Source organism: Myodes glareolus, chromosome 15 (assembly GCF_982192425.1).
Source record: "Myodes glareolus chromosome 15, mMyoGla1.1, whole genome shotgun sequence".
NCBI lineage: Eukaryota > Metazoa > Chordata > Mammalia > Rodentia > Cricetidae > Myodes > Myodes glareolus.
The window spans coordinates 39748464-39775904 of record NC_142040.1 but is presented as its reverse complement, the minus strand read 5'-3'; the positions used below and the strand labels follow the sequence as shown (position 1 = coordinate 39775904).

The window sequence follows — 27441 nt, the reverse complement described above, 5'->3', positions numbered from 1 at the left end:
CTTGAAAGTTTTTATTATAGAAAGTGCTAATTAATTCATGTCACAGTATGAATGAATCTTAAACGTGTTGTTAGAAGAGACGGATGATTTTATTCATGAAAATGTTACAATAGTCTGTAGAGACTGAAAGCTAATAAATGGTTGCCATAGCTTGTGAGGTCAGAGTTGGATATGATGTCTTAATAAGAACAGGATATTTGAGGAACTGATTAAAATGTTCAGAATTAGATATGTGATCGTTACACAGCCACTAATAGACCAAACCCCCTGACTTGTGTAGTATTCGAGTGAGCACATCAGTTCTCGCCTAGTGTAGGTATTGTTCTTTTTAAAAGAATATGATGATGGAATGCCCCGGGCGGCTCGCGGAGTCAGGCAAGGATGGCCGTGAGTCCCTGCAGCGCCATGCAGCCAGGGAGTTAGGCGGGTGGTTACGGCGGATAAAAGGCTCATAGGACATAGTATTATTTAAAGAAGAGGGAGACATTTATTGCTTAAAGGAGAGAAAACAGAGAAAACAAAGACACACGTACATACGAGACGAAACAAGCACACACACGCATATGCACGCATCCACATGCGCGCGCGCACGCGCAAGAGAGAGAGAGAGAGAGAGAGAGAGAGAGAGAGAGAGAGAGAGAGAGAGGGAGGGAGGGAGGAAGATGGCGGCGAGGGGAGGGTCAAAAGTGGCTGGGATGGGCGTGGTTAGTTCTTAAAGTGTCCCAATGGAATAACAGTAGGTTCTTCCAAAACATTGAGAAGACAGTATTTGCAAACTGTACAAGTGAAGGTACTTAGAATAGTGGATTTATACCAGCATATTTATACTTATTTGGAAAAGAAAAGGCAATGACTACCAAAAATTGAATTTCTGGGAGGAAGAAAAGATATCAGCACTAGTTAATACCACTTGTGATAGTGTGGGAATGAGGTCCATGTTTGCAGTTTTGTCATCTGGCTGGTTCTAACTAATGAGGCAGACTGCTGGGAGGGAGGCAAGTCTTGAACTATATAGAACTGCAGTAGGTCAGAAAGGTGTTAGCTAATTCACTGATCAACAGTAGTCTCCACTCACCCTGTGGGAGCAGCCTCTGCTGCTGGAGCTATGGACAGTTGGGGTTTATGGGTGTACACAGTGATCTGTTTCCAGGACTCTGGGGCAGTACCCAAAGCCATTGAATATGCAGCCTGTATCTAGTGCCCTGTTCTCCCTCGGTGTTCTCTTGTTACCTGAAGCTGTGTCCCAAAACTAACAATGTGTGAGCGCCATGACCTGGTTGTGTTTTCTTGCTTTAGTTTTTATATGCTCTCTGAATTTATTTGTAATGCTGTGGCTCCTGCTAACTTTGGAAAATTCTGGTTAAAATTCATTGCCTATATTTGTTGAAATAGTAAAAGACATTAGATTGTATTTTGTGATATACATTTGAAATTATTTAAAACAACGTGAGAGAGTACCTCTCTTTTGGTGTGTCGTATATAGTGGACAACTGAGCAATTCTACATCGCCTGTGAACCAGTTCTGTTCCTTTCCAAAGTGCTGTGCATTTCCACTGAAACCACTGCCTTGTTCGATTTTTTTAATAGTTTTTATTTAATAACATGGCTGCATGCTCATTACCTCATCTGTCCCACGCCTTTGGTTTCTCTAGAAGCTTCTGAGTGCATTTCTCCTTTCTTTTTGAGGTGGGTGTGGAACCTGCATCCCTACCTAACCTTGAGAACATGAGAGAAAGCCAGTGTGTATCAGTTCTGCTGTGCTGTGATTTACAGGACTGTTATTTACAATTCATTTACAGCTTGGATAACCCCATCAGCTGGGGCCTGGTACGACTATTTATACTGACAAGTCTGTGGGGCAGTGAAGGGGATTTGGAAAGAAAGGTGGAGAGATAAACTTCCTTGGACTGTATGCATAATCTAGAGCCGTGCACATTCTCAGAAGGCACTACTACCAAGCTACATTTCCAGCGCTTTTATTCTTTTTTCATTTTAAGACAGGGTCTTGCTGTGCAATCCTGGCTGGCCTTACCCTCCCGAGTAGCTGGGAATGCAGGCATAACATTGCACTGTTAGTACATTTTGGAACTACTGAGCTGAGGTGCCTGTAGGACCTGCCCTGTACCTCAGTGATCATCTCTTTATGTAGCACCTGGTTAGAATGGTATTGTTTTGTCTTTTAGCTTTTGTAGCTATGGCCTAATTTTAAAGATTAAGAATACTTTCATGTATTAGAATGTAAGTGTTAGTCATTTCTCCAAGTGGAGCGCAACTATAATCCTTGCACTTGGAGCTGAGGAAGAACTGGGGGTTAGCTTTTTCTTCATCTGGAACATTTTTAGCCTCCCTGTCTTACCACAGGCAACTGTCCTTAAGATACCATTGAGACTTCCTCTAGTTTTCCTCTTGTAGACCAGTACCTGAGTATTCTTCATTGAGCTCACAGATTCTCATCTGTTCATTTTATGCCTTCCTTATCCAAGTTCAAGATGAGAGCAACGATAGTACTAAGCTGTACAAGGCTTCTAGCTTATAAAGGTCCAGGATTCTTCCATGACTGAACTCAGAGATGGAAAAGGAACCCACTGCTGTAAAGGAAAGCCAGTAGACATTCCTCTTTCAGACTTGGAGGGCTGTGTCAGAACGCCCCTCGCCTCCCGCCAGTCACCCTTTTTGAGGCAGGGTATTACCATGTTACTCTGGCTGGCTTATAACTCACTCTATAGTCCAGGCTGGCCTGAAACTCACAAGAGATCTATCTACCTCTGCTTCCTGAGTGCTGGGATTAAAGGTGTGCAACTCTTGACACTTGATCCTAGATCTGCTGGTATTAGTCTGAACGTGAAAAGGCACTAACTACCTCTTTGTCTCATTAGTAAAATAGCAGTAGCTGTGCTGGGAATGGCCTACTTGGAAAGTGTCTGCTGGACTATAATTCTGTTACACACACAAGTAATAGAAGCCGAAAACCTGTTTGTGTTTCAAATTTTCCCAAGTTTATTAGGATCATAAGAGTCTCCTCACTAGCAGGAAGGAAAGTGTAGGTGGATATCGATTATCCACGCCCTCATTCTCTGGAGGCTGCAGTGGGGTGAACATTCTCCAAGCATTCAGGTAGCAGGGAGTCTTCTTCCCTCTGCCTTCTGTTAGTCACCTGGGTCAGTCTGCTGACTGGCTTCCTCTGTGCTTTTGCAGAAGTGCTCTCTGCTGAAGAAAACTATATTTTCTTTATTATTTTAAATCTGTGCGTGTTGCCAGGGTTAGGGGTGGTTTTATGTATGCAGGTGCCTAAGGAATTCAGGAAAGTGTGATCCTGAAATTGGAGTTACAGGCAGTATGAGCTGCTGTGTGGGTGCTGGGAATCAAGCCTGAGACTTCTAGAAGAGCAGGGTGTGCTTTTAGCCACTGAGCCATCTCTCCAGCCCAAGAGCTATGCTCTTTAATCTCAGAATGCTGCCAGACTTTCCTAAGAACAGTAGTAAACTGTCAGTATATAGCACTCACTTGTGTGTACACACTACTTCACTTGTTAGTATCCTTTGGTTGACTACTGTTCTCACCTTTCAGACAGTGCGGCTGAAATGCTCCCATATCCTTCTACCTCAGGAGCTCTCCTGGGGAGAAATTCTCTCTGGGCTTCCTTACAGTTTCCATAAGAGGCAGCTCCTCACCTTCATTGCTCTCCTTGTGCATCTATCTCAGCTCCAGCCCAGCTTTCCATTAGCCTTCAGTTTACCTTCTCATTCTGACTCCCAAGTTCACCTTTAATTCTGTCATCTTCCTAAATCATACCCTTTTTGCTGCGGTTGTAGCATGATAAACCTGCTTAAATTTCTACTTTTTGTTTTGCCTATATGTATGTGCACCATGTGTGTACAGTACCTGAGCAAGCCAGAACAGGGTGTTAGACACGCCCCTACCGAAATGGCTGCCATGTGGGGGCTGGGGATTGAACCTGGGTCCTCTGGAAGAATAGCCAGTGCTCTTGACTGCTGAGCCATTTCCCCAGCCTTACTGCTTGTAATTTTTGCCTATTGTCTCCTACTACCAACATAACAGTGGCTAAAACATAGTTCTGAGCTTATTATTACCTACCTGGGTTAATGATCCTGGACAAATTGTCAGTTGTACCTGTTTTCTTGCGGGTAGCCTCATTTTGAGACTAGACTTTTGAGACAGCATTTAATGAGTATGGTGCTGTTGTCCCGATCTTTCTTAGTGTTTATATTGTCTTCTTTACTCTCAATCACATCTCTAGGGAAGATAGTTTCCCTCTGTCAGTGTCCTTCATAGTTGCAGAATTCTGGTGCTGCTGTTTCAGTGAGATTACTGTTATTAAGGACTATCAAGCATGCAGAATGAAGAACCTTTATCTGACTTTTTTTTTAACTGCTCCTTAAAGCACATTAATGTAAGATTTGTTGGTTTGTTTATATTACCAGCATTGAATAGTCCTAGGAAAGGTTTAAAGCCAAAAATTTAATAAAATATTTATAATATTTAAGAGTATAACTGAATTGTAATTTAGGGCCTATAAATGTAATGTACTTTAAAAATCCCAGCTAAATCATTTTATGTGAATTAATTACACTGAGTAGACAGTGTAACTTCTTTTCTTCAAAATACTTTATATGTGCTATGGCATGCATGGAGAGGTCAAGAAAAATTTCAGTATTCAATGTTTTTATTCCACTTTGACTTCCATGGAAAAAATCTGGATCTTCAGACTTGGGTGGCAGGCATGAGTGCTATTTTCCAGTGAGCCAGGCCTCTGTCAGTTTGTGTACATAGCTCTGAACTTTCTCCTTTACCTCAGTGCAGACTAGGATAACAATAGTACTTGCCTCATGGAATTGTAAAGCCCTACTGAAAACTTGACAAAACATAGCACAGCCTGCAGTCAAGTGCCCAGGAAATGTTGGACAGCTTTCCTCAGACATACTCAATCTGATTTTATCCTGTCTTCTAAGCATTGTTTACTCCTCCAAAATGTAAGGAAGCTTTTGAGATTAAAAGATGTGAGGCTGAAGTTATCATTCTTGATCTAGCTTTTAATGTCTGTATTTGTGGAATTGCCTATTCTGGCATTTTTATGGTTTGAGTATGAAATATACTCTGTAGGTTTATGTATTTGGTCCCCAGATGCTGTTTCTCTTTTGTCAAGTTGTAGGACCTGTGGGACCAGAGGGTGTTGAGATTCATTCTGGCCCTCCTCTCTGCCTCCTCTCCTGCCACTTAGTCCACATAGATGGGAACATGCTTGTGGGGAATGGAGGAAGCCCTGTGTGAATCCTTACTGTTGACATGGCCACAGCTATTTCAAGGATCCCAGTGCCTCAGTCTCACAGAAATGGCAAAGTCTTCTTCCCCAGGTGAGCTCAGAGGAATGGCAAGGCCTTCCTCTAGTTCACGTACATGTTTCTACAAATGCTTGGGCAGTGTGTCGAGAGGAAAAAATAAACAGACTAGCACACAGCTTCTTCCCAGATGACTGCAACCTGATGCTGCTCCCCTAGAGATTGCCCACCTCTACATAATAAACACACCGAGTTTCCAGATTACAGAGTGGTGCCCTCCATCAGAGACAGCATAGCCCCCACCCCCAGCCCAGCTATTCTGTTTGTTGTTTCTTCAGTGTTTGTCTTCTTCATTCCCATGGTGCTGTAGTCATGCTCCCTCTACCACACCTAGTATGACTTCTCCATGGTGGACTGCTAAGCCATAAGCCAAAATAAATCTTTCCTCCCTTAGTTTAGAGTTAACTACCTTTCACCTTTGACTCATTTAATGAGCTTTCTCTGCAGGAGCCAAGCAACATCACAAAAACTATATTAGAAACGGACTGTCTTCTTTCATTTTAGGTGATATTTATTGGGACTTAGGGGTGCAGCTCAGTGGTAGAGCTCTCACGGAAGGTCCTGGAGTTTGAACTCCAGTACTGTTAGGCTTGTTATGTAGACTAGGCTGGCCTCAAATTCATAGAGCTCCTTGAGTGCTGGGAGGACTAAAGCTGTGCACCACCACACCTAGCTTCCATCTTCATTCTGCTCCTGATGGGGAGGGTGCAAGCAGTAAGAAGGATCCTTGACATTGAGCGGTGATTTAACATTTATCAGTTTTCATAATGAACTGTTCAGTGTTACAAGGAATCAGTGTGGTTGCCTTTCATACAGCTTGCACTTAAGATAAATGATGCTCCTAATGCAGTCCAGACATTACAGTGTAGTCCCCAGATCTCACTGTAATGTCTGGTCACACTTGGAGAAAGGTCAGGTCTCTTCCTATACAAGTCTAACTAGTAGCACTGTCTATAGTTTCATCTTTGATAGATACTTGTCCCGGACTTGCAATCTAAAGGGAAGGGCTTGTTTCCTCTCTGCTACTTCTGTAAAGAAAACATTGATGAAACATGCTAACCCTGTTCTCTCCATAGCTAGTGCATGTGGTATCCAGAATTCTAAGTAGGGTTCACCCGGGGTCCTCGGAGATGGTACTCTGTTAGGCCCTTGTGCACTGTCTCTCCATAGACCTGCTTCCTGACAGAGACTTCCTGATTCTTACAGCCCAATAAGCTGTCATGCTTGGCAACCTTCCTCAAGTTGTTCTCTCTTTGCAGCCAGGGCATTTGTTTTACCCACCTCTGCCAATGTATCCTTAGATTATGTCTTTTACTACCATTAATCAAAGGTGAGGATTAATTAAACCTTTTCTCTAACAGTCAAATCATGTTCTCCTGCTTTGCATCTTGACGAGTGTTTTACTCTTCCTGGTTTATTCACAAGTAACTAACTCACTGATTCCTTTTCTGTCCAGGCAGCATAATTCGTTGTATGAGGCGCCTGGAAGAACTGCTTCGACAGATGTGTCAAGCAGCAAAAGCCATTGGAAACACGGAGCTGGAGAACAAATTTGCTGAAGGTCAGAATCTAGTTTATAAGCCTTTTCTGATAATTTATGGAAGTTAGGCCTTTGGCACAACTTGGACATTTTGAGGTATCTTGGATTGTCTGTCAGTGGAGGGTCATCTAAACTGGAAGGTTTATATGGGACACTTGGGAATTTTTTTATGCACAGAGATTGCCATTTATACATATTTATTAAATACTTATGTGTCCAACATTATTTTAAGAACTGTAAGCGTGAACATAAAAGTGCAATTAATGGAGCTTATAATAGGAAGGAGATAAATAAGTCAACGGACATTAAGTCTGCCAGAATAAAGTAGAAAAAATAGCCTTGAGATGTCCACAGAAATGCTATTTAAGGCCTTTTATATATGCTCAAAATGTTTGAGCAACAGCACAAGGCTCTGCTTGGAGCAATGTGAGTACAAGTAAGGAATGGGGGAAATGAAACGGCCAAGTCTACATATATAGGGAGAGCACGCAGGAAAGGATGACCAGACTGTAAACTGGGGGTGGGGAGTTGGGAAGCATGCTACTTCTAAATGGCTTTATCATCATATCTATGTATGTTGGCCAAGACAAGATAGGCCAGAAAGTCAGTCCATGCTAGTGATTTCTTACGTAGTGCATCACCTTACGTTCCATACTGAGTATTTAAGCTGTTGACAGAGGCAGCTGATGTAAACAGTTTAAAAATATGTATACTTGTCCTGCTTTAGTATAAATGTTCCCCCATGTCTTCTGATATAAAGATAACTGCTTGATTGGGATCATCTACTTGGGACATCTTACGTAGCCACTCGCACACACACCACACTCAATGCAGTTGCCAGTCAAAAGGGCAAAGACTGCCTCTGAGGTTCTTCAGATGGCTCTGAAGTCTCTTAAGCTAACAGCTTTACATTCCAGGTTATTTTCCTACCAGTTTAGTTAGGACTGAGCTGTAAAACCCTAGTACACGAGTTTTTTATGGTCTTGAAAGTTTCAGCATTATTTTCTTTTCCCTTAGGAATCACCAAAATCAAGAGAGATATTGTATTTGCTGCCAGCCTCTACTTATAGATTCAACATCAATCACCACCTGTCTGATCACAGTTGACTACAAAAGCTTACACATGTTCAAGTGGTTCTCCCATCTCAAGAGTTGGTTCAAGCATTTTATTGTATTTAAATCGGCTCTCATTCTAAGAAGGCATGTAACATACACATTTGTACATAGCATCTTTCAATTAAAAAAATGTACAGGTGGGGCAGTGTTCTTAGTGGAAGGCTGATTTTTTTTAAATCGGATTATCAGATAATCATTGTGTTAAATGTAACTATATACACAGGTAAAGTGGGTGTATCCAAGAGGTATAGCAGCAGTCTTGTAATGGCCTATACACCAGAAAGTAATATGCATCCTCCCACCTTCTGCCTCCATTTCCTTTACAAAGTTGGCCAGTTCCCCACACCCTTCAAGGATGGCGACTGCTCGAGTATGTGGTGGCGGTGGTCTCATGCAGAGTCGTGTGTGAGTCGTCCTCTTTTCTTTCTTTGTAAGCATCTCTGTTCTTGAAGAAATCTGATACATACACAACCTATATAGAAGAGGGCAGAATATTTAATGGTATATTATCATTTACATAAATCTAAAAATCATATACAAAATTTCAGGAAGCAATTAGGAACATAAGATAAAACTGGCTAGGCTGGTGGTAGTGATGTATACTTCAATACCAGCACTGGACAGCCAGGGCCACACAGTGAGCCACTGTCTCAAAAAAAAGAAGAAGAAGAAGAAGAGTGGCTAAAAGAAAAATCTTTTGAAGGAAATTCTTCCAAATGTAGTTGATTTTTAATAAATAGCTTCATTTAGCCAACACTTAAAAAAAACTCATTAAGTGAATTCATTTTCAATACATGCAAAAAGAAACTTGTTTATTCTAACTATATGTTTTTGACAGTAAAAGCACTAGGAAGTTTACAACTTTCACAAAGAAGTAATTTAATTTTTACCTGTCTGACCTATCCTGGAAGATTTTATTAACATTGGGAATCATTACCAGGCGTGGTGGTAAAGATGGCACAAGGCTTTAATCCCAGCACTCAGGAGGCAGGTGGATCTCTGAGTTCAAGACCAGTCTGGTCTACTACAGAGCAAGTTCCAGGACAGTCAAGGCTACACAGAGAATCCCTGTCTCAAAAAACCAAAACAAACAAAAAACAGGATTCTTACTCAGAATTATCGAGCCACATTTTCTACCCTGTCAGGTTTCTCGCTGAAGACTTTTCAAAATGTTTAGCAGTGTCAGCATGCAGGCTGCTGTTCTGTATACTTACAACTAATATTGCAACCATAGCTCCTTGAATGAATCCGATCAACACGTCACTCCAGTGGTGTTTATAATCAGAAATTCGAGAAAGGCCCACATATATGGATAAAGCGACAAGACCAAACTGCAGTGTGGGGCGTAAGAGTCTTGCCCAGTCTCCCTTCATCCTGGCTTGAAGATAAAGCTAATAAAAAAGGGGGAGGGGGAGAATAGTTCATTTAACAAGTAAGCAGAAAACCTGAGTTTCACCACACCTCTAATAGGAAATAGAACTTTAGGCAAGCATTGTCTAAGTTACTACTTTAAAGTGTGCGTGCACGCACACACATAGTGCCACAAATATTGCCCCAGAACTTGTATTTAGAAGAATTTATTGCCTATTTAGCTATTCCATGCCCTTCAATGTGTGAAGCAGGGCTTTGGTGTGACTCCAGACAGGATTTCAAGATAGTTCTTCATTTGAGTTTTAGTTAAAATTCTGGTAGTGTGTAATGTCATTTGTTCCTAGTGTTGGGATAAACTGGTAGAATTCAGACAAGAGTTTGCCATTGCTCTAGGCAAGACTTCTCTTGTTTCCTGCTTAGCTCATCTAAGGGCTGTTTGCTTAGCTAACCTGTTTACCCAAGAGTTCTGCTATCCTCAAACAAGAGCAACTATGTTTTCCAATAGTCTTAGGAGTCCTCCAAAGCTGTTGAAAACTGCTGCTCTAGTGAGTTCAGTGACTTAAGACAAGATCTCAGCAAGCCAAGTAGCACCAGTGAGTTTTAGCCTTAGTAACCAATCAGAATCCTCTAGAAATGCTGCATGGCCAATGGCCCTGCAGCTATGGTTTTATGTCAGGTATGGGTTTGTGTCCAAAAAAGCAGTTCTGTACCTATCAAGCTACTCTTCAGGTAAGATTCTAGAAAATCCTGGTGACCCTCCCTGCTTACTGCAAAACCAAGTGTCCATCAAGTTGGAGAAAAGGGAGGAAGACAACCTCTCTGCAGTCATTGTGAGAAACGCAGATTATACAGGCAACTTCTTCCTTAGAAGAGGCCTTGACCAACCAATAGTTACACCTAGAGAAGATGGTGAAGAAGCTGCCCAATCCACCTACAGACAAAAGTGCAGAGGCCTTCCAAATTCATGCTAACAGTAAAACACTGGGCCTTTGGGCTTTTTAAACATTTGAGACAATTTGGGTATTTTTCCCTTGCCTGTATTACCAAGGAACATGCCCTCAGATTCTAACACCCAAAGAGGTGATCAGGCCTTTGGTCATGGAGGCAAAGCCTTTATAAATGGGACCAGCGCTCTTGGGTGAGACTCAAAAGCTCCAGTATCACTTGCATCCTGTAAGGCTACAGCAGAAGTTAGTAGTGTGCAGCCAAGAGGAGGGTCCTCACTGGAACCTGACTCTGCTTGTGAAAGCTCTCTGTGTAATAGATTATAGCACCCCAACCACCTATAGCCAGTTGGGGCTACAGTCTAAAATTATATTTAGTTTCCACTAAATGATATAGTAATCTCCATTAGATGATAAAATCATCTCATCTGGAAATAAACTGGTAGGCTAAACATTTTGCAGCTAGTTTATTTCTGTTTTGCCCAATGGCTGACCGTATTAATATTGTTATTGTCCCACAGGTTTCCCCACTTCCCACTGTAAATTGGAGCCAAGGGGGTCAGTTATTTGGGGCCCAAGAATGTGTAGCTTAGTGATACCTGACTAATATGTGTATGTAATGGGGACTAGGTTTGACACCATAAAACAGGGAGAGCTGTTTTTAGAATGGAAAAAATAGATTTTAAAGTTAAATATCTGTTTTACCTTTTACCAAAATCCCCAAGCCCTGAACAACAGTATCAACACAAATACTTGCCCAACAAACTAAACTGTTTCACCTACATTTGAGAATGAGTCTGGTCAAGAGAAAAGTATAAAACAGGCATCAGTCTCTCTGCCATTCGTGGAGATCCTAATTCAAATTCGTCTTTGAGCTATGAATTCATGACCTGTTCCTCCATAGTGTGAAAACATCTTTAAGAAGCACAGTGCTAAGTGGTACAAGGTCAGTGCTCAATGACTACAGATTTCAAGGCAGGAGCTATGTGAGGGAATATGGGTTTAAACAGGCAGCCGCCTATACTTGAGAGGGGTCAGGCTGCTAGGAGAGATGTAAATAAACCTCCGTAAGATGGATCCACGGAAAACCTGATACATTTCTTGTTGCCCTCTCTCATGGCTACTATGATAGTCACACAAATGTGTGATTTTTTATTTATTTATTGGCAGCCAACCAGATTCAAGGGGAGTCACAGCAAGTGCAAAGCAGACCTGCCTGGGGCCCCTCCAGCTCTGGCACTGATGCTGCCTCCCTGAGCTCAGGTCTGGGCTACCTGCCAGGGCACAACAATAGTCAAAGGACGGGCTTTAGGAAAAAAATTTTAACTAGAAGTTAATTTGTAATTGTCAGGAATCTTCAGACTTTAAATGACTGTATCTCCACCCAAACCTGTGACTGACCTATAATGCCAAGATGCCCAGAGAAACAATATGAGTCACCGCCCCAGGAATGTGGGGGAGGGGAGGTTGTGTTGTATATAAATAGGAAAGCCAAGAGACACTATTTGTTCAGGGCAGAAGTCAAAGCTAAGCCTACATGTCAGTTAAGTAAATGTTTCTACTGTGTCAAGTCAGTGAAACCACAAGTGATTGGTTTTCTCCAGAAATGCTTTGGTCTATGGCACACCTTTCTACCTGTTTTCTCTTTGTGTACATGTATGTATGTGCCATATTGACGCCAGAAGTCTATGTTGGATGTGTTCCTCTATTTCTTCCCACTTGTGTTTTGTGTATGTGTGTTTTGCCTGCATGCATATCTGCATGCCTGGTGCCCCTGGAAGTCTCAATGGGTCTCCTGGGACTGGAATTTGAGCCACCATGTAGGTGCTGGGAATTAAACTCTGGTCCTCTGGAAGAACAATCAGTAATTGCTAAGCCATCTTTGAGCTTCAGTGTTTGAGTCAGGGTTCTCACTGAACCTGGAGCTCACAGATTCACTGGACTGCTGGCCAGTCATCTCCAGACATTCTCTTTCCTGTCTGCCCCAGTGCTACCATTACAGACACGTGTCAGCACACACAGCTGGAACTAAGGTAGTCATCCTTTCAGGCAGGCACTTCACTAACTTCCCCAGACTCCTGTCAAATACTTACATCTAAACTATAATGTGATTTGTTACCATATTATAGTTGTGAACAAATCCTCCAGTTATCCTACAGGACAAGCTTAGCCTCCCTCCACTAAGTCCCTCTCTAGGGTAATTCCATCTGTGTGACTTCCAAGGTTTCAGGTAATCAAAAAAAGCAAGTGCCCTTGATTGTCAAGAAATTGCAAAGCTCCACAGACCACAGCCCTTCCAAGGCCTCTTCCCTCTAGAGGAGCAGTCATTCCATACTTTCCCTACATGGAAATTACAACAAAGAGGTTTTTTCCTAGAGTGTAAAATACAAAATCATTGATAGCAGCTGAAGCAGAATCCTAGGTCTTTTCAAGGACAGAGACACTGACACTCAGCTAGTGAAAGCAAATCAGCCTCAAGTAGGTCTGGCTGAACACTACCAAAGCCCATCATGGCAGCCTACCACCTTATGCTCTGGACAAAGCCCTACAGGTGGGTAGACCAGGCTCTGGCCAGCCCAGCCTTCCTCAGAATCCTAGTTAGAAAACAAAACACATTTGGTTCCTTTGGAACAAGTGCTATTTTTTCCTAATAAGATAAAGAGAGGATGTCAGTGCTGTGTGCTGTTCTCTACCCTGAAATGAGTCACCCTCCATGGCATAGCTACAGAAAGATTTGAGTCTCTTCAAAGCTGTTGAGTCATAAGAGAAAGCCGGCTTCAGGTTGTAGACTTGAATATAACATTTGCATTTTTTACAGTTTTCTTCAAGTAAAAAAATTAAAGTTGATTATAAATTCTGACACCAAATTAACTTGGAGTACACTCAACATTCACATCAGAGATTGCCTTACATAGCTAAAGCTAGCTCACACTCCTCCCAAGTGCTAGATTATAGACCTATGTGACTACTGCAGCCATATAGTGGATTTTTTATCTTTAAATACTCATATTTAATACATGGTCCTATTAAGGCAAAAAACAGGAATCTGCAAACTTGCATGCATTACAAGTATATAAAAATTAACTTACAAAGAGAACTGACACAGGACCATCAAGATGGCTCAGCAGGTAAAGGCACTTGCCACCAAGACTGACCTGAGCTCAATCCCAGTGACCCACATGGGGGAAAAGAACACTTCAGCTGTCCTCTGTCCTCCACAACACACACATAAACACTAATTAAACACAATAAAAGCTTTAAAAAAAAAGAAAGAAGAAAGGAAGGAAGGAAGGAAACAATTCTAGCTAATCTGTAGGGGTAAAGGTTTCCCTCCAAATGCCGGAAAAGCAACATAGAGTGCCATAAGTAATTATGTGAGTACAAAAAATGTTATAAAATATAAAAACTGAGTTTGAGGCCAACCTGATCTACAGAACTAGTGCTAGGAGAGCACAGACTATACAAACCATATCTCAAAAAACCAAAAATACATAGTGGGGCAGTGGTGGTACACACATTTTATATAGTATGTATGTACATACAAACACACACACTGAACTTCAAAGATTTCTAGAATTGTACTAACTCCCTGTCTTACGTACTCATCATCTCTGGTTTAGTGAGCTGTGCACATGTTTATCTTTTCTAACTCCTCCGTGCCAACTTGGAATATGGCAGGTGTGCAAGTATCAAAGTCTCTGGGAAACACCGGAAACTGGAAAGATGACATGCCTGCTCCAACAGTAGCCACACTGCCTTCACTTCCATGGATCAAACTCCTCACAGGACAGTGCAGAAGGAAAATCATGAAGCTGCTGGGCCTCCAGCCCAGTGCCCTGCCCAAACAGTACAGAAGTACTGTACCCCCAAAGTGTCGGCATACAGCAGGAGCAGGCTTCCCGCATGTGTACTTTTGCTACATGCCACACGGGAAGGAAAACATCTATGTGCAGCGGCTGCCCCTGCCGCCTGAAGTACTTACTGCTGTAAACAGCATGCAGTACATAGAGAACGAAGAGTGGCCCGAGTAGAAGGACAACCTAGGAGAAAAGAAGAGAAACGTTAATTTTATTTCCTAGAAACTGAGGCTTTCCCCTCCCTTTGTTCTCTTCTGTTTGGTGCTTGTGATGAAACCAGGGCCTGTGCCTGCTTAGCCACTCCCCAGTCCTAGACTGTTCTTTATTGGCAGCTCCTTGGCTCCAGAGGTCGTAAGTGTTAAGAGATGGCAAAGGAAATAATCACTGGTAACTAAAAACCTCATTAAATGGAACGACACCATCCTTGTGAGTTTGGAGACCCGGTGTTAAATATTAAGAGCTGTGGGGGCTGGAGAGATGGCTCAGCAGTTAAGAGCACTTGCTGCTCTCTCAGATGACCCAGGTTCGAGTCCTAGCACCCAGATGAAATCTCAACTGTCTGTAACTCCAGTTCCAAGTGATCTGACACCCTCCTCTGGCATCTGCACCAGGCACAAGCTGGTGCACATACATACATGTGAGCAAAACACTGATACTCAGGAAATAAAAAATATGCTAAAAAAAAAAGATTACAAGTCACCCCAAATATAAAGATTTGAAGCAAACTCAATGAAAATTCTACCAAACGAGACACAAGGACCTACCATGGACAAAGAAAGCTTTAAAATGAAGAATAAAGGGACCTCGTTTTAAGACCTACAGTAAGGCTGCAGTATAATACTGGCAGAGAGAGGGCACATGGATAAATGGAACAGACTGAGCACTCAGCAGCAGACCCACATTTCAACAAAAGACCTAGTAAAATTTAAAATAGTGATTTAGCTGGGCAGTGGTGGTGTACACCTTTAATCCCAGCTCTTGGGAAGCAGAGACAGGCAGATCTCTGAGTTAGAGGCCAGCTTAGTCTACAGAGTGAATTCCAGGACAACTATACAGAGAAATCCTGTGTCAACCCCCTCCCTGCAAAGATGGACTTGTCAGTAATTCTGGAAACTGCCTAGTCTGTTGGAAAAATTGGATAATATTTTCTTTATATTATACACAAAAATAAATTCAAGGGCTGGAGAGATGGCTTGGAGGTTAAGAGCACTGTCTGCTCTTCCAGAGGTCCTGAGTTCAATTCCCAACACCCACATTGTGGCTCACAGCCATCTGTAATGAGATCTGGTGTCCTCTTCTGGCCTGCAGGAATACACATAGGCAGAACACTGTATACATAACAAGTAAATAAATTTTAAATAAATAAAGAAATTCAAATGCTGGACCTCCTGTAAGAGTAAGCTTAAACATGGATTTATAAAGCACAGGAGGGTATAGATCATTAGGATCCCCAAACCACAAACTAGGAAAGCAAACGCAACACAGGGTTTCATGGGAACTTAAGGGAGATGGCTCACACAGAAAAATGCTTGACACTGGAGCTTGAGGACCTGAGCCCTATAATCCGGAGGCTCACTGGGACTCACTGCAAGTCAGGCTCATGGAATCCGCTCAGCACACTCCAGAGAAGCTGGCTCAAACATGAGGTGGGGCATAACTGACAGACACACAATGCCGGCCTGGGCTCCACGTGCATACACACAAACAAGCTCTTAAATGTTCATGCTTCTATACTTCAAGGAATATCAGGAAAAAAGAAAACAAGCAACATATTTGGAGAAAAAAATGTCAAAACATGAAAATGTCTCCAAAATGACATTTATTAGCACAAGTGACTCACAATGCAGGAGAGCAAGGGACCCACTTTTTTTGTTTGTTTTTTAAAAATAAGAACAAGAGCTGAGTAGAGATTTCCCAGATGGCGGGCTGAAAGGACAAAAGCCACATAAAGTTACCCAGCAACTTAGGGACAAAATGCAAATGAAAACCACTGAGATATAGAAAACCTGCAGGATGGCCAAAACAAGAAAGACTAATAACAAATGACAACCAGGACTCTCACACATTCCTGGAAAGGATGCAAAATGCTACACCCACTGTGACACTTGGTGGCCTCCTGGAACTGTAACAGTACATACTGTATGCTCGGCATGTACACTCCTAAGTGTTCATTCAAGTAAAACAACAGGCATATTACATGCAGACAATGTTTATAGCATTTTATTTATTTCATTTTTTGAGATGGTCTCACTGTGTAGTCCTGGCTGGCCTGGCCTGGCACGCACTATGTAAACCAGGTTGGCCTCAACTCAGAGATCTACCTGCTTCTACCTCCCAAGAGCTGGGATTAAAGGTATGCGCCACTCTGCCCAGCTGAAGCTTTATTTTTCATAACCCCAAACTGAAACAACCTAAACGTCAGTCAACTTTCAGATGACTGGGTCAGCAATCTGTAACAACCTCCCAGAAGAACATGGACAAATCATGAAAACATGTTAGAAAGAGAAGGCAAATATATCGGGGTCCTCACCGAGTGATCTCACATACGACATCCTAGAAAATATGAAACCGTAAGGACAGAAAGTTGACCCAAGGGCTGCCACGAGTTCAGGTGAAAACCTAATACAATGGAAATCTTCAAAACCTTGACTTAGGGTGGAGAGAGCTCATGTGTAAGGATTACAGACCAGTAAAGCTATTTTAAAGGGTTGCTCAGTTAGTGTATACAGACTCTAAGTTACAATTTTGTTTCACTTCACTACAATATGAAAGCAACACTCATTGAGTAGAAACTACTTTTCTGATCTTTCCAATATACAATACAGAGTACAGAACTCTGAACCTAGGCACCAGTGGTTAGCCACAACTACCAGTCAGCCACATGACCAAGACGGAAAGCCAACTCTACTGAATCTAATCTACGTCACTGTGTGACATGTTTAGGCAGGGTACATATACTGAATACACATTTTACTTACATTTTCATTGTGCAGTGACTCTTCAAGACATAACCCTACTGTGAGTGAAGAAAGTTTGGCCTCTGAGCCATCTCTCCAGCCCCTGAACCAGTATCTTAAGAAAAAGTTACTGACCATGAAGTAAGTGGTCCAGGTTCATTTTGCATACTCATACATCATAATGAAAGGATTCAGTAAAATGCTCCTAAATGAACAAAAACCACCATGACCTAAACAGTAAATAACGAGCAAGAACTGGGTTTGGGGTGGTTCAGGATTTCACCCATTCCTTTGGAGTTCACGATTTCATTCCTCTGCTCGCCCTAGCTTCTCTTATCAAAGTGGCAATCAGCTCCTCTTCCAAGTCATCAAAGCCTTGTAGCCAATGGATAATATCAAAGTAACACAAGTATCAGAGACTACACACTTACCTGCCTTCTCTGATTTTTTCTGCATTCCCTCGACATATGTAGTTCTCAATATAACCATCACTGCAGTTGATTTTTGACCAATCAGGGTCACAAACAGCCAAGAAGTGTGGACGCAGTCTGCCTATAGAATACTTGGCAATGTCAGTCAGGGACTGGCTAGCTGCAGCTCCAAACAAAAAGGTTCCGATGGCTTTGTAAATAGTGGCTATATAGTGATTGCCAACAAAGGAATTTGATTGCAAGGCGTTAAAGTGAATAGACAGACTTTCTCCAGCAATCATCTGAAAAAGAAAAGACAGAGGATGATAAAACAACAAACAGGCCCTTTAAACAAGCAAACAGAAAAGCAAGTGCAAAATTGCAAATGATCTTTGTTCTAATCCCCCTTTAAAAAGTCAGTTTAAGACATCTGATTCTAAAGTAACCACAGCCCCAGGCTAACTGTAGGCAGCACTGCCGAGGTAATGGCTCAGCCAAAAGCAGTGTGCAGTCTATAAGAAGGAACAGCCCTGGTTCTTTTCCTGTATTCAAATAAACTGAGCTCCACAGCTACAGTGACAGATCCCCAAAGACAGCTGTGGCTCACTCAAATACAAACTCCCCAGTGAACATCTTCATATAACCATGTTTAAAATCTGCCGGTCTACATTTTTTCTCAACATTCATTTGAGTCAAAGACATCCATCATACTAAAAAGAGTAATTCAGTCCCATGGTCTTCAAGTTCTGTCTTCTGAACGACTCAGAGAAAACCAGACTCCTTGAAAAAGTCCTACTAAGAGACCAAACAAATACTTGGACTCCTTCCCGGGGTGATTTCAGATGATTCCCCCCTTATTCTTCACCACTTTAAAAAATGGGGTTAAAAGTCTTCCCATGAGCATCTGTGGACTGCTACCATGTCAGTTTGGGTGGTGAGCACACCAGTGTAGTGAGTGTAGGGCAGAACCACCTCACAGGTTCACCACCACTGTCCGGAGAAACCCAGATTCTGACTGCTTCATTATAAACACTAGCAATTTGCTGCTTAAATAAGACGAGAGGACACCCGCTTGCCTTCTCTACCTCATCTTAGACTTACATAAGCAGTCTTACAGGGAAGGGTTGTCTGTGGAGCCAGCATTGCCAGAGGTGAAATAAATAATGGCTGCCTCTTAGTGGAATCTCAAAAATCCGTTGCTAGAAATTCTTCCCTCATCTGGCTCCACAGCTCCTAGAAGCCCTGCGTCAGAGTCTTGCCAATGAGACTATGAACTCTATAAAGCTGGGTGGTTTCTTACCTCTTCAGTAGAGAGCTGAATTTGGCCCAGGAGCCTGGGGTCAATAAACTTTAATGGAAGGTACTGTCCGGGGTGAAAGTCAAACCCTTCAACACATTATACCTCACAAAAATAGTCTAGCTGTCGATGAATGCATAAAACCCTTCTTCTGAGACTTGCTCATAGGAGAAGGAAACTGGACTTGTGGGGTCATTGCACCTGCACTGCTGTGCTAAGGCCACCCTTACCAACGTTCAGTGGCCCTGGTTTAAAGACTATTGCCTCTTTGAGTCATTAAGGGCTGCTAGTGTGAACGGATTTCTCTAGCACATTATGGAGTTGATCTTTGGTGGCGGGAAACATACCAAGTGTATTGATCAACCACAGTTTAGCAGTGTGGCCCTCCATGCCTCAACTGTCAGCTGTTCCCATGAGCTCAGTTATGTTCCAGCACCAGGTGCACAGGTGGCACCAGCTGCAGGCACTCCACCCCGTCCTGCCACTGACGGAAGCAAACCAGCTCTGGTGTTCAGAGCACCTCCGCAGGTAGCATGATCTAACACTTGTCCTGGGGTGGCTCACAGGCTCTAATGTTGTCACATGCTTCGTCAGCAGACATCATTTCTTAAACTTACATGCTCTCCTCTTTAACAGAAACAGTCAGAAGAAGTTCTAAATCTAGTTTTCTATATTTGATCTACATAGGACAGTCATTCTTCAACTCATTTTGATACTTTGTCCTGACCTTTGATCCATTATACCTTGTTCTTAATCTTTGGTCAAAGTCTACACCTAAGCCAACTGTGGCCTAATTAATCCTATAACTCAAAGTACTTTCAAAGTACTTCTTGTGTTTCATTTACTTAAGACAGTAAGGATACGATAATTATTAATACAGAAGAGGCTGTCTCAGGGAAAGAGGCAGAACCCTTATATATTGCCGAGCCATCCCTGCGGGCCTATGCTCACAGCACTCTCTAACCACCTCCTTTGTGTCCCCACGAAAGACCCTGTCTGCACAGCATCTCACAGTGTTCTCTTTCATTCAGGGCCTGTAGCCCAAAGAAGTCTGGCATACTGGCGCACCGCCATATCGTCCACCCCTCCCAGACAGCTCTCCTTGCTTCTATTCCTTTATCTCCTCCTGATTCTTTCTCGAAAGCCAAAAATGAATTACTGGGTTGAGCAGATGTTTATCAACCTCACTTACTTCTCACTGACCGTTTCCTCTGTACTAAAACCCTCCCTTGGCTCTTGGTTCTCTCCGACGTACATCAGCATGATTAGAAACCATCTGCGAGCCATGCCAGAGGCTCGGGGCAAAGTCTCAATCAATGACTTTTTTTTTAGTAAGGTACCCCCCCCACCCACATATAATTTATTTTCTAATAAATAAAATTCAATGTATACAATTCTGATTAAAGAGTACTTGAAAAACTGAATTAAGTAAGCCAGAATTATTATTTTTTTATAGTTTCCATTTGTTGTTTATTTTGGCTTTTTAGTGAGTCAGGAAGAGGCTGCCAGTGCGGTACCTTCATGAGATTCCACATTAGAGATGACTGATGATTATTTGTTCATCAGGATGGAGCCATGTCCTGTGGATGATGCTGAACTACCTTTTTTTTATTTACTATTTTTTTATTAATTTATACAAATTTCCACTTCCTCCCCTCCTCCCAATACCCTCCCACTCCCCCCACTCCCTCTCCTCCTCCAGATTAGTACATGAAGCTGCTGCCCCAAGCAGAGTTTGTTTCTACTGATGCTAATTTGAATACTTTACTAAATGTAAAGATAACTTCAGAAAGACTGCTGAAAGGTTTTAAGTTTTTATTTATGTGTATATGTGAGTCTTTGGGTGTGCCACACACATGTGTATGTGTCTCCCTGGGCGTGCCACACATGTGTGTATGTGTCTCCATGGGTGTGCCACACACGTGTGTATGTGTCAGGTTCTAAGGTGAAGTTAGAGATGATTGTAAGCCACTTGACATGGGTGCTGGGAACTGAACTTGGATGCTCTGGAAATGCAGCAACCACTGAGCCATCTCAACCTCCTGAAACACTTTGTTAATAAAATTATAAAAGGTTCAAGTTAATAAAGTCTAATTTCCACTTTGGATGGTTGTGTTGGGCCCTGTAGGCACATCCACACCACACAGCCAAGGCACCTGCTCTGCCACTGCCCTCTACTCTAGTGGGTCCTACAGTGTCACCTGGGCACCTTTAAAGGGGCAGAGCAGAACTGAAAGAGCAGGGCATTAGCACTTTAAATGTGAATACAGGACTCTGGGCTGACTCAGCTGCTATGCACTGTAAGACCCAGGACCCCCTCCCGTGTTGTATGTGCACCTTTGTTCTATAACATTTGATCACATTAAGTAGTCTAAGCTGGCCTTGAACTTACACTCCTGCATCAGCTTCCTGAGTGCTGGGAGTATAGGCACACACCACCATGCTCAGGCAAGACTCAAAGGCTTCCCGGCACTCAGGAGGCTAAGACAGAAGGAGTGCGGAAGTGCACGAATCCATGCCTTCGCGCTGGGGCAAACAGGGAGACCCTGTCTCTACACAGATGACTTCCTCCTGCAAACCATCATGGGTTTGTTCACCTTGACTAGTAAAAATTCAGTGTAGAGATCTGGCCAGATGAAGGAGTTCCTGTTTCTTTAACCTCTGTCACACTGTAAGGCAATCGTGTGTTACAGTGCAGCCCCTCCACCAGATACTGACAACAGTTCCATGTAAGTGGCTAGAACATGCCGGGCTCCAGGACAGCCACTGAAGACTAGGACCGACAAAGCAGCATCCTTCCTCCCGGCATCTCAGTTTTACAAATAAACATGCATACAGCAGAAGGCTTTTTTTCACTAGTTGCCAACTACAGAGTATGAATTTTTTTAATTTTCATTACTAATCAGATTATGTGATGATTTGGATGCTCTTTCCAAATTAATTAAATGTTGACATTTACTTCGAAAGTTGACAAGGTACATGTTGTCATCTTGTCTTTTCTCTTGGGATCATTATTCTGCCTTTAACAGTGTTTACATTAGTACTGTTAAGTTTCTTTGCACAGAAATGTTGACTTAAGTAATAGAATTTCTGGATGTAAAGGCCACAGAAACAGCCTATCACTAGACTCTACCTAGAGCCACACTCCCTGAGCATCCTACTGAGATGCTGGGGAACAAAAGCTACCACACGGCTCAAACTGTCAGTGTTGCCTTTGGAGTTAGTAAGACTCCTTCCATGTTCACTGCTAATCACAGAACGGAAACTTTTTCTCTCCGTTTATGGCAGCGTTTAAAACTCTTCTAAAAAATGAGGTGAATGAAATTTTAACATAAGTTAGCAATTTCTCTTGTCTAGAACGCAGTACTAAAGAACAACACTCAGTTATGATCCCCAATGCACTATGTGAGAACACGCTGCTATAACATTCAACAATTAGTCACATATTTTCTGAAACAGAAGCAAATCAGAACCATAATACTCACAGTGACATAAAAATTAGCACAAAATCTACATATGAGTTAGACTCCAATTACATATTTTTTTACTCTTTTGACCTCATTTAAAATAGCTCCATACAATAAGCCTTCCACTAAAGTTAAACAAGTCCTGAGGGGATATACATTTAATCATTAACAAACCATCACAAGAGTAACTGTGTGCTCAAAAGTTAGAAACTTGGAAAAGCAGGTTTAACTTACAACGATAATACTGAATGGAATGATTATTCCACCTAATAACGCATAGGGTATGGTGTCTTCTCTGTAAGGGTACTTGATGGACTCATCATTACAGAACACTCCTCGCTGGAAGGGGGTATGCCTTGAAGTAAGAATTGCAAAAGGCAATCCAGCTAGCAAAAGGGAATAAATAAAAATATCATTAAAAATTATCAAAACTGATTCATGGCAACAACCATCCCAGAGACTTTAAAAATGCATTTGCTATGGAAGTAAGTAAGAGCACATGGAACAAGAAATGCAGACTGCATGCAGCGGAAGTTAGGAGGATCGCTCGCGATGGAGGGTGAGTGTGCTTTTCTACGGGAAACAACACTTCCAAGTCCTCTGTCAGCCACTTTAACACGGGGCATCTTCCAACCTTTGTTTCTGCCCGAATGCAGTCAATTCTGGGGAAATCTCTTCTCGTGATCGTCTTTAATCAGCCAGGTTTCCAGCACTTTCTCAACCTCTATCTGTCACAGACTTTGTTTTGAAGAGGAAAACATTTTAACCTTCCCTGTTTTGTCATTTTTCACTACAACACTTAGACAGGCCAAGGTCACAGCTAGCTTAGGGCAGTGTCTAAGTTAACTATTAATTTGTTTCTATCATCCAGAGAATATTTACAACAACTTTCTTCAGACAGACAATGGTGTCAAGCATGAACCACCTACACACATCCGCTTTATCCTTTGTTTTCTGTAAGAATTATGCCTCACACTCACCACTTAAAATGTTTAAGTTTTTCATGTATTAAATATGGCCATTTATTAATTACAGCTTACAGCTTTGTGAAGAGAAATGTAATTCAGCAAAAACCGTCAACAAGTCCACTTCGAGACTGATCCAAGAATGAAGGCTCTCCCTTAGGTGTCCCGTTCTGCATGCAGTGTCTCACCCGCTAAACTAGCCTGTCCAGTGCAGGTTCAAATGCTCCCTCTTCACGAGGCACCAAGCCCTGATGGTCACCTGAAGTCTTCGTTAGTCCACTACAGCCCTAAGACTGACAACCAAGCCTCCGCTGCTCTGTTTACATAGCATCCACTATGTCCAACCTACAAAGCAAGCAGATACTGTCACATTCTTTTCTGCGAGCTCTTCTACTTATCTGCCCGTTTTCACTTAGATACTGAAGAGTCAGAGTACATTACTTATGTAATGTACTTACATACAATTACATACATACATTGGCAGCCAATGACAGCTGCCAACGCTTTAAAAACCCATAAAATTCAACAAGATTCCCAAAGCCTTGCTTCTGATAGATGCTATTCTCTAAAAAAGTTACACTAGAGCTAACTTTACTAGCCCACCCTCTCACTTCAGGCCTCTCACTGAATCCAGGCTCACCTAATTCACAACATGCTTGCAATCAGGGTAATGGGGTGAAATACCCAGGCCTTCAATACATGTGCTACGGCTGTAGCACAACTTCAGGAGAGTTATACAAACGTCTCACTCTTATCAACTCATGAGTGCTAACTACATGCACTGGGTGGAGGCTCCACTGCTGCCTGTCCTGCACAGCAGCTGAATACTGACCCTTCCACCAATTACAATACTCGACGGAACGGACATTCATTTCACATTCACAAAGAACTATTACGTCTATGGTTCATTTTATTTGTAAGAACTCTACAAAAAAATACTGGAAACTTTTACTGCCTACACAGCACATTTCTGAATTGGTTGCATTTTTTTCTACTCAGCATTGCTTCTTTCTATAGTAAGATATTTAGTACAGAAATTAAATATATATCACCAGTATCCAAAACACTAGGTTTTGTGGTTTTAGTCTAAGGAAAATTTCATATTAATAGCCTTAAATATACTAAAAAGTATTAATATGCATACTGATTAATACTAAGTTTTTTTTCTCCTTTGACCACAAAAATCAAGTTAAATTACTCTCAAGTTTAGAGGAGAAAAAAATTATTTTTCTTAAGATGGAGGGAAAAAATTTACATACAAGTGTGATAAGTAGTCCACTTTAAAATGAAGGAATGTGTAATTGGGAAATATTCAATACACTGTATAAAAAGTCCTCAATGCTGCTGGGTATGGTGGCACAAGCCTTTAATCCCAGCACTCAGGAGGAAAAGGCAGATGGATGCCTGTGAGTTACACAGAGAAACGGTCTTGGACCCCTCCCTCCTCACAAAAAAAAAAAAAACAACAGAATCCTCAGTGCTATCAGGATTACAAAGCTAAGTACAGTACGGTACGTAATTACCCCAGAGAAGAACAGAGAAAAACCAGGGCAGTGTTACACAGGCTTGTCTGGGTGTTTACAGTGTGAGTCCCAATATGAAGGGGGATAGGAGGAAACAAGAGAACGGTGAGGCAAACGATTCCCATGGCTACAAAAGAGAAAGATAATGTGCAGGACATGTGACATGAGAAACAATCACAAAGTGACAGTGACATTACACGGACACTGAGGGAGCGGTGAGCTGGCAGGTCAGAATGGAGGGGCAAGGACGAGTCAGAAGAAAGGAGTGTGTCGGGAGGGGGGCTGTGATCGCCCTTCTCCAGGAAGGAGCTTTAACGGGGACAGAGGAGCGGGAACCCGACACAGAGCAGGAAGCCACCACAGGGGCACTCTACCCAAAATTTGAGTTCACAAGGCGTCAGGAATACTTTTAAGTTGGTAATAACCACTCCTTATCATCATCACAGAGACCTGTGGAATATATATTAGCCTAATTCAGTTTCATTTCCACTAATTTAGCTCAGTACAGGCCAGCCACAGGTGTTCACGACCCACTTAAGACTCAAAAGGATGCTTCTAGAACCTCTCAGAAATACAAGACCAAGTCCATGTGAGCTGGCACACAGCACTGGCACACACGTAAAAAGGCCGAGGACAAAGCCCATGTACTGAGAGAAAGAAGTGACTAACCTGACCCGCCCCAGGGCAGGATGGAAAAGGTAGCTTGGATTCCCCAGTGCCAGAAGGTCTCAATGGTCCCACTATCTCAGGCTGCTGAGTACCTTCTATCTATTTCAACAAACAAGTTTTACTTAGGCTAATGAGGAACAGTTTCTACCCCTTCCACGTCCCAGTCGTCCAACAGGGACAGCACAAAGGCTGCTTTTAGGTTTCTGGTTAATCGCTACAGTACAGAGAATACTTCCAATTCAAATCCTTGTTTGCATTCCTAATTATTTTCTTAGAATATTTTTATGTAAAATTAAAGGATATAAACGTTAACATTTTTTGACCAATTACTTCCCCCCAAATGTACAGTACTAATTTACTCTATCAGCCACAGTACACAGTGTGGAAAAACTGAACATTTTAAATAGACAGTTGATGCTATCTTTGACATGTATGACATCCAAGGCAAGAACAAAAGGATTGTCTATGTTGTCAGTTCAAATCAAACATCCTTTTACTTTTACCAGAAAGATTGCATCTCTTAAACAAATCTCTTTTCATAATTTTTAAATGATTGCATCTGCCAATATTTTCCTTAATACTCTAGCTGGGAAATTAATTTTAACTTCTCTCCTTCTGCTTTTAAAGATTTACATGTTTATCGTGTGTGTGTTTATCTATTTGTACACCTTGTGCATGTATATGGCCATGAAGGCCAGAAGAGGATATCAGTTGCCCTGGAACTGGAAGTACAGGTGGTTATGAGCTGAGAACTCACCCTGGTCCTCTGCAAGAGTGCTCTTAACCAGAGTCATCTCCATGGCTTTCTTCCCCTCTTTAATACTTAAGGTCTAACATCTACCATAAAGTCCATCTATTGTAAATCCACCACCACAATCACTACCATCTAGTCTTAGAGCATTCGTGAGCCTGTGTGCATTCCACCCATCCTCCTACACTAACCTAGAGCAACCACTGACCTGCTTCTGGCATCTCATATAAATGGAATCATACAACAGGTGGTACTTCCTATGTACTCCTATTACTTACTATAACGTCCTTGAGGCTAATTCATATTGTGCCGTGTGTTTTCCTTTATTATGCTACACTATTCTACTGTACATACAGAGCACATCTAGTTTCTCCAGGCACCTGTGTCCAGTTTGGGGATCTTATGACTAACACTCATACACGAGTCTTTGTGTGGATGTATTTTCATTTCTAACAGGAAGACACCTACAAGGAATTGCTGGGTCATGTGGTAAGTGTATGTTTAACTTTTTAAGAGGCTGCCAAATTCTTTTTCAAAGAGGCTTTAGCATTTTCATCCCACATCCCGATTTTTAATATGTCCAATGACCAGTCACAATGAACACATTTGAAGCTCAAGTCCTCTAAATAGAAACTTGAGATCATCCTTGAAATAGTATAGCTTTCTGCTTCTAATAATGAAAATCTTCAATGGTTCAAACAAATGTGTAATATAACAACTCCTAACTTGCACAAACTGCTGCCTACCACAAAAATATTCCCCCATCCTCCACCTGAGATAGTAAAAGACAGATAAACACACCAGGTTCTTTAACTCTCTTATACATATAGCTCAGGATCTTGGAACCGTAAGAGAAATATTTGCTGTAGTAGAATATTATTTTAAGATCTGAAACGTTTGCTGGTGTTGCATTCCTCACGCTGCATCTGTTTAACTCTGTAAGGCTGTGCTGCTTTACCTTTCTAAACACCTAATGGTCCAACAAAGACCTGAACGGCCAATAGTAAGGCAGGAGAAAGGATAGGCGGGGCAGCAGGCAGAGAGGGGAAATAGAAGGAGAAAAAGAGAAAGCAAGAGAGATCAAAAAGTGAGAAAAGATGGGGCCAGCCACACAGCCAGTCTCAGAGTAAGACTGAAAGTAAGATTAGAGAAGTAAGAAAAGGAAAAATCCCCGAGGCAAAGGGTAGATGGGATAATTTAAGTTAAGCTGGCTAGAA

At 42.0% G+C, this 27441-nt stretch overlaps 2 protein-coding genes across 3 annotated transcripts in view; one reads left to right on the top strand and one right to left on the bottom strand.

The window, feature by feature from the left end:
* The window catches only part of Mtrex (Mtr4 exosome RNA helicase), a 63708-nt gene extending 55550 nt beyond the window's left edge, over window positions 1-8158 (top strand). The window contains exons 26-27 of the mRNA XM_087896890.1: window positions 6814-6918; window positions 7915-8158. Of these exons, the coding sequence (XP_087753016.1) occupies window positions 6814-6918; window positions 7915-7967 (158 nt within the window). The 3' untranslated portion in view covers window positions 7968-8158. The remainder of the gene's footprint in view (window positions 1-6813; window positions 6919-7914) is intronic.
* Plpp1 (phospholipid phosphatase 1) overlaps window positions 8050-27441 on the bottom strand; it is a 59322-nt gene continuing 39930 nt past the window's right edge. The window contains exons 2-6 of one of the 2 annotated variants that reach the window (XM_048443034.3): window positions 22551-22702; window positions 17574-17854; window positions 14311-14368; window positions 9228-9404; window positions 8050-8485 (exon numbers count right to left, since the gene is read on the bottom strand). In XM_048443034.3, coding sequence (XP_048298991.1) covers window positions 8363-8485; window positions 9228-9404; window positions 14311-14368; window positions 17574-17854; window positions 22551-22702 — 791 coding nt within the window. In that variant the 3' untranslated portion in view covers window positions 8050-8362. The remainder of the gene's footprint in view (window positions 8486-9227; window positions 9405-14310; window positions 14369-17573; window positions 17855-22550; window positions 22703-27441) is intronic. The other variant, XM_048443033.3, reaches the window with a different exon arrangement.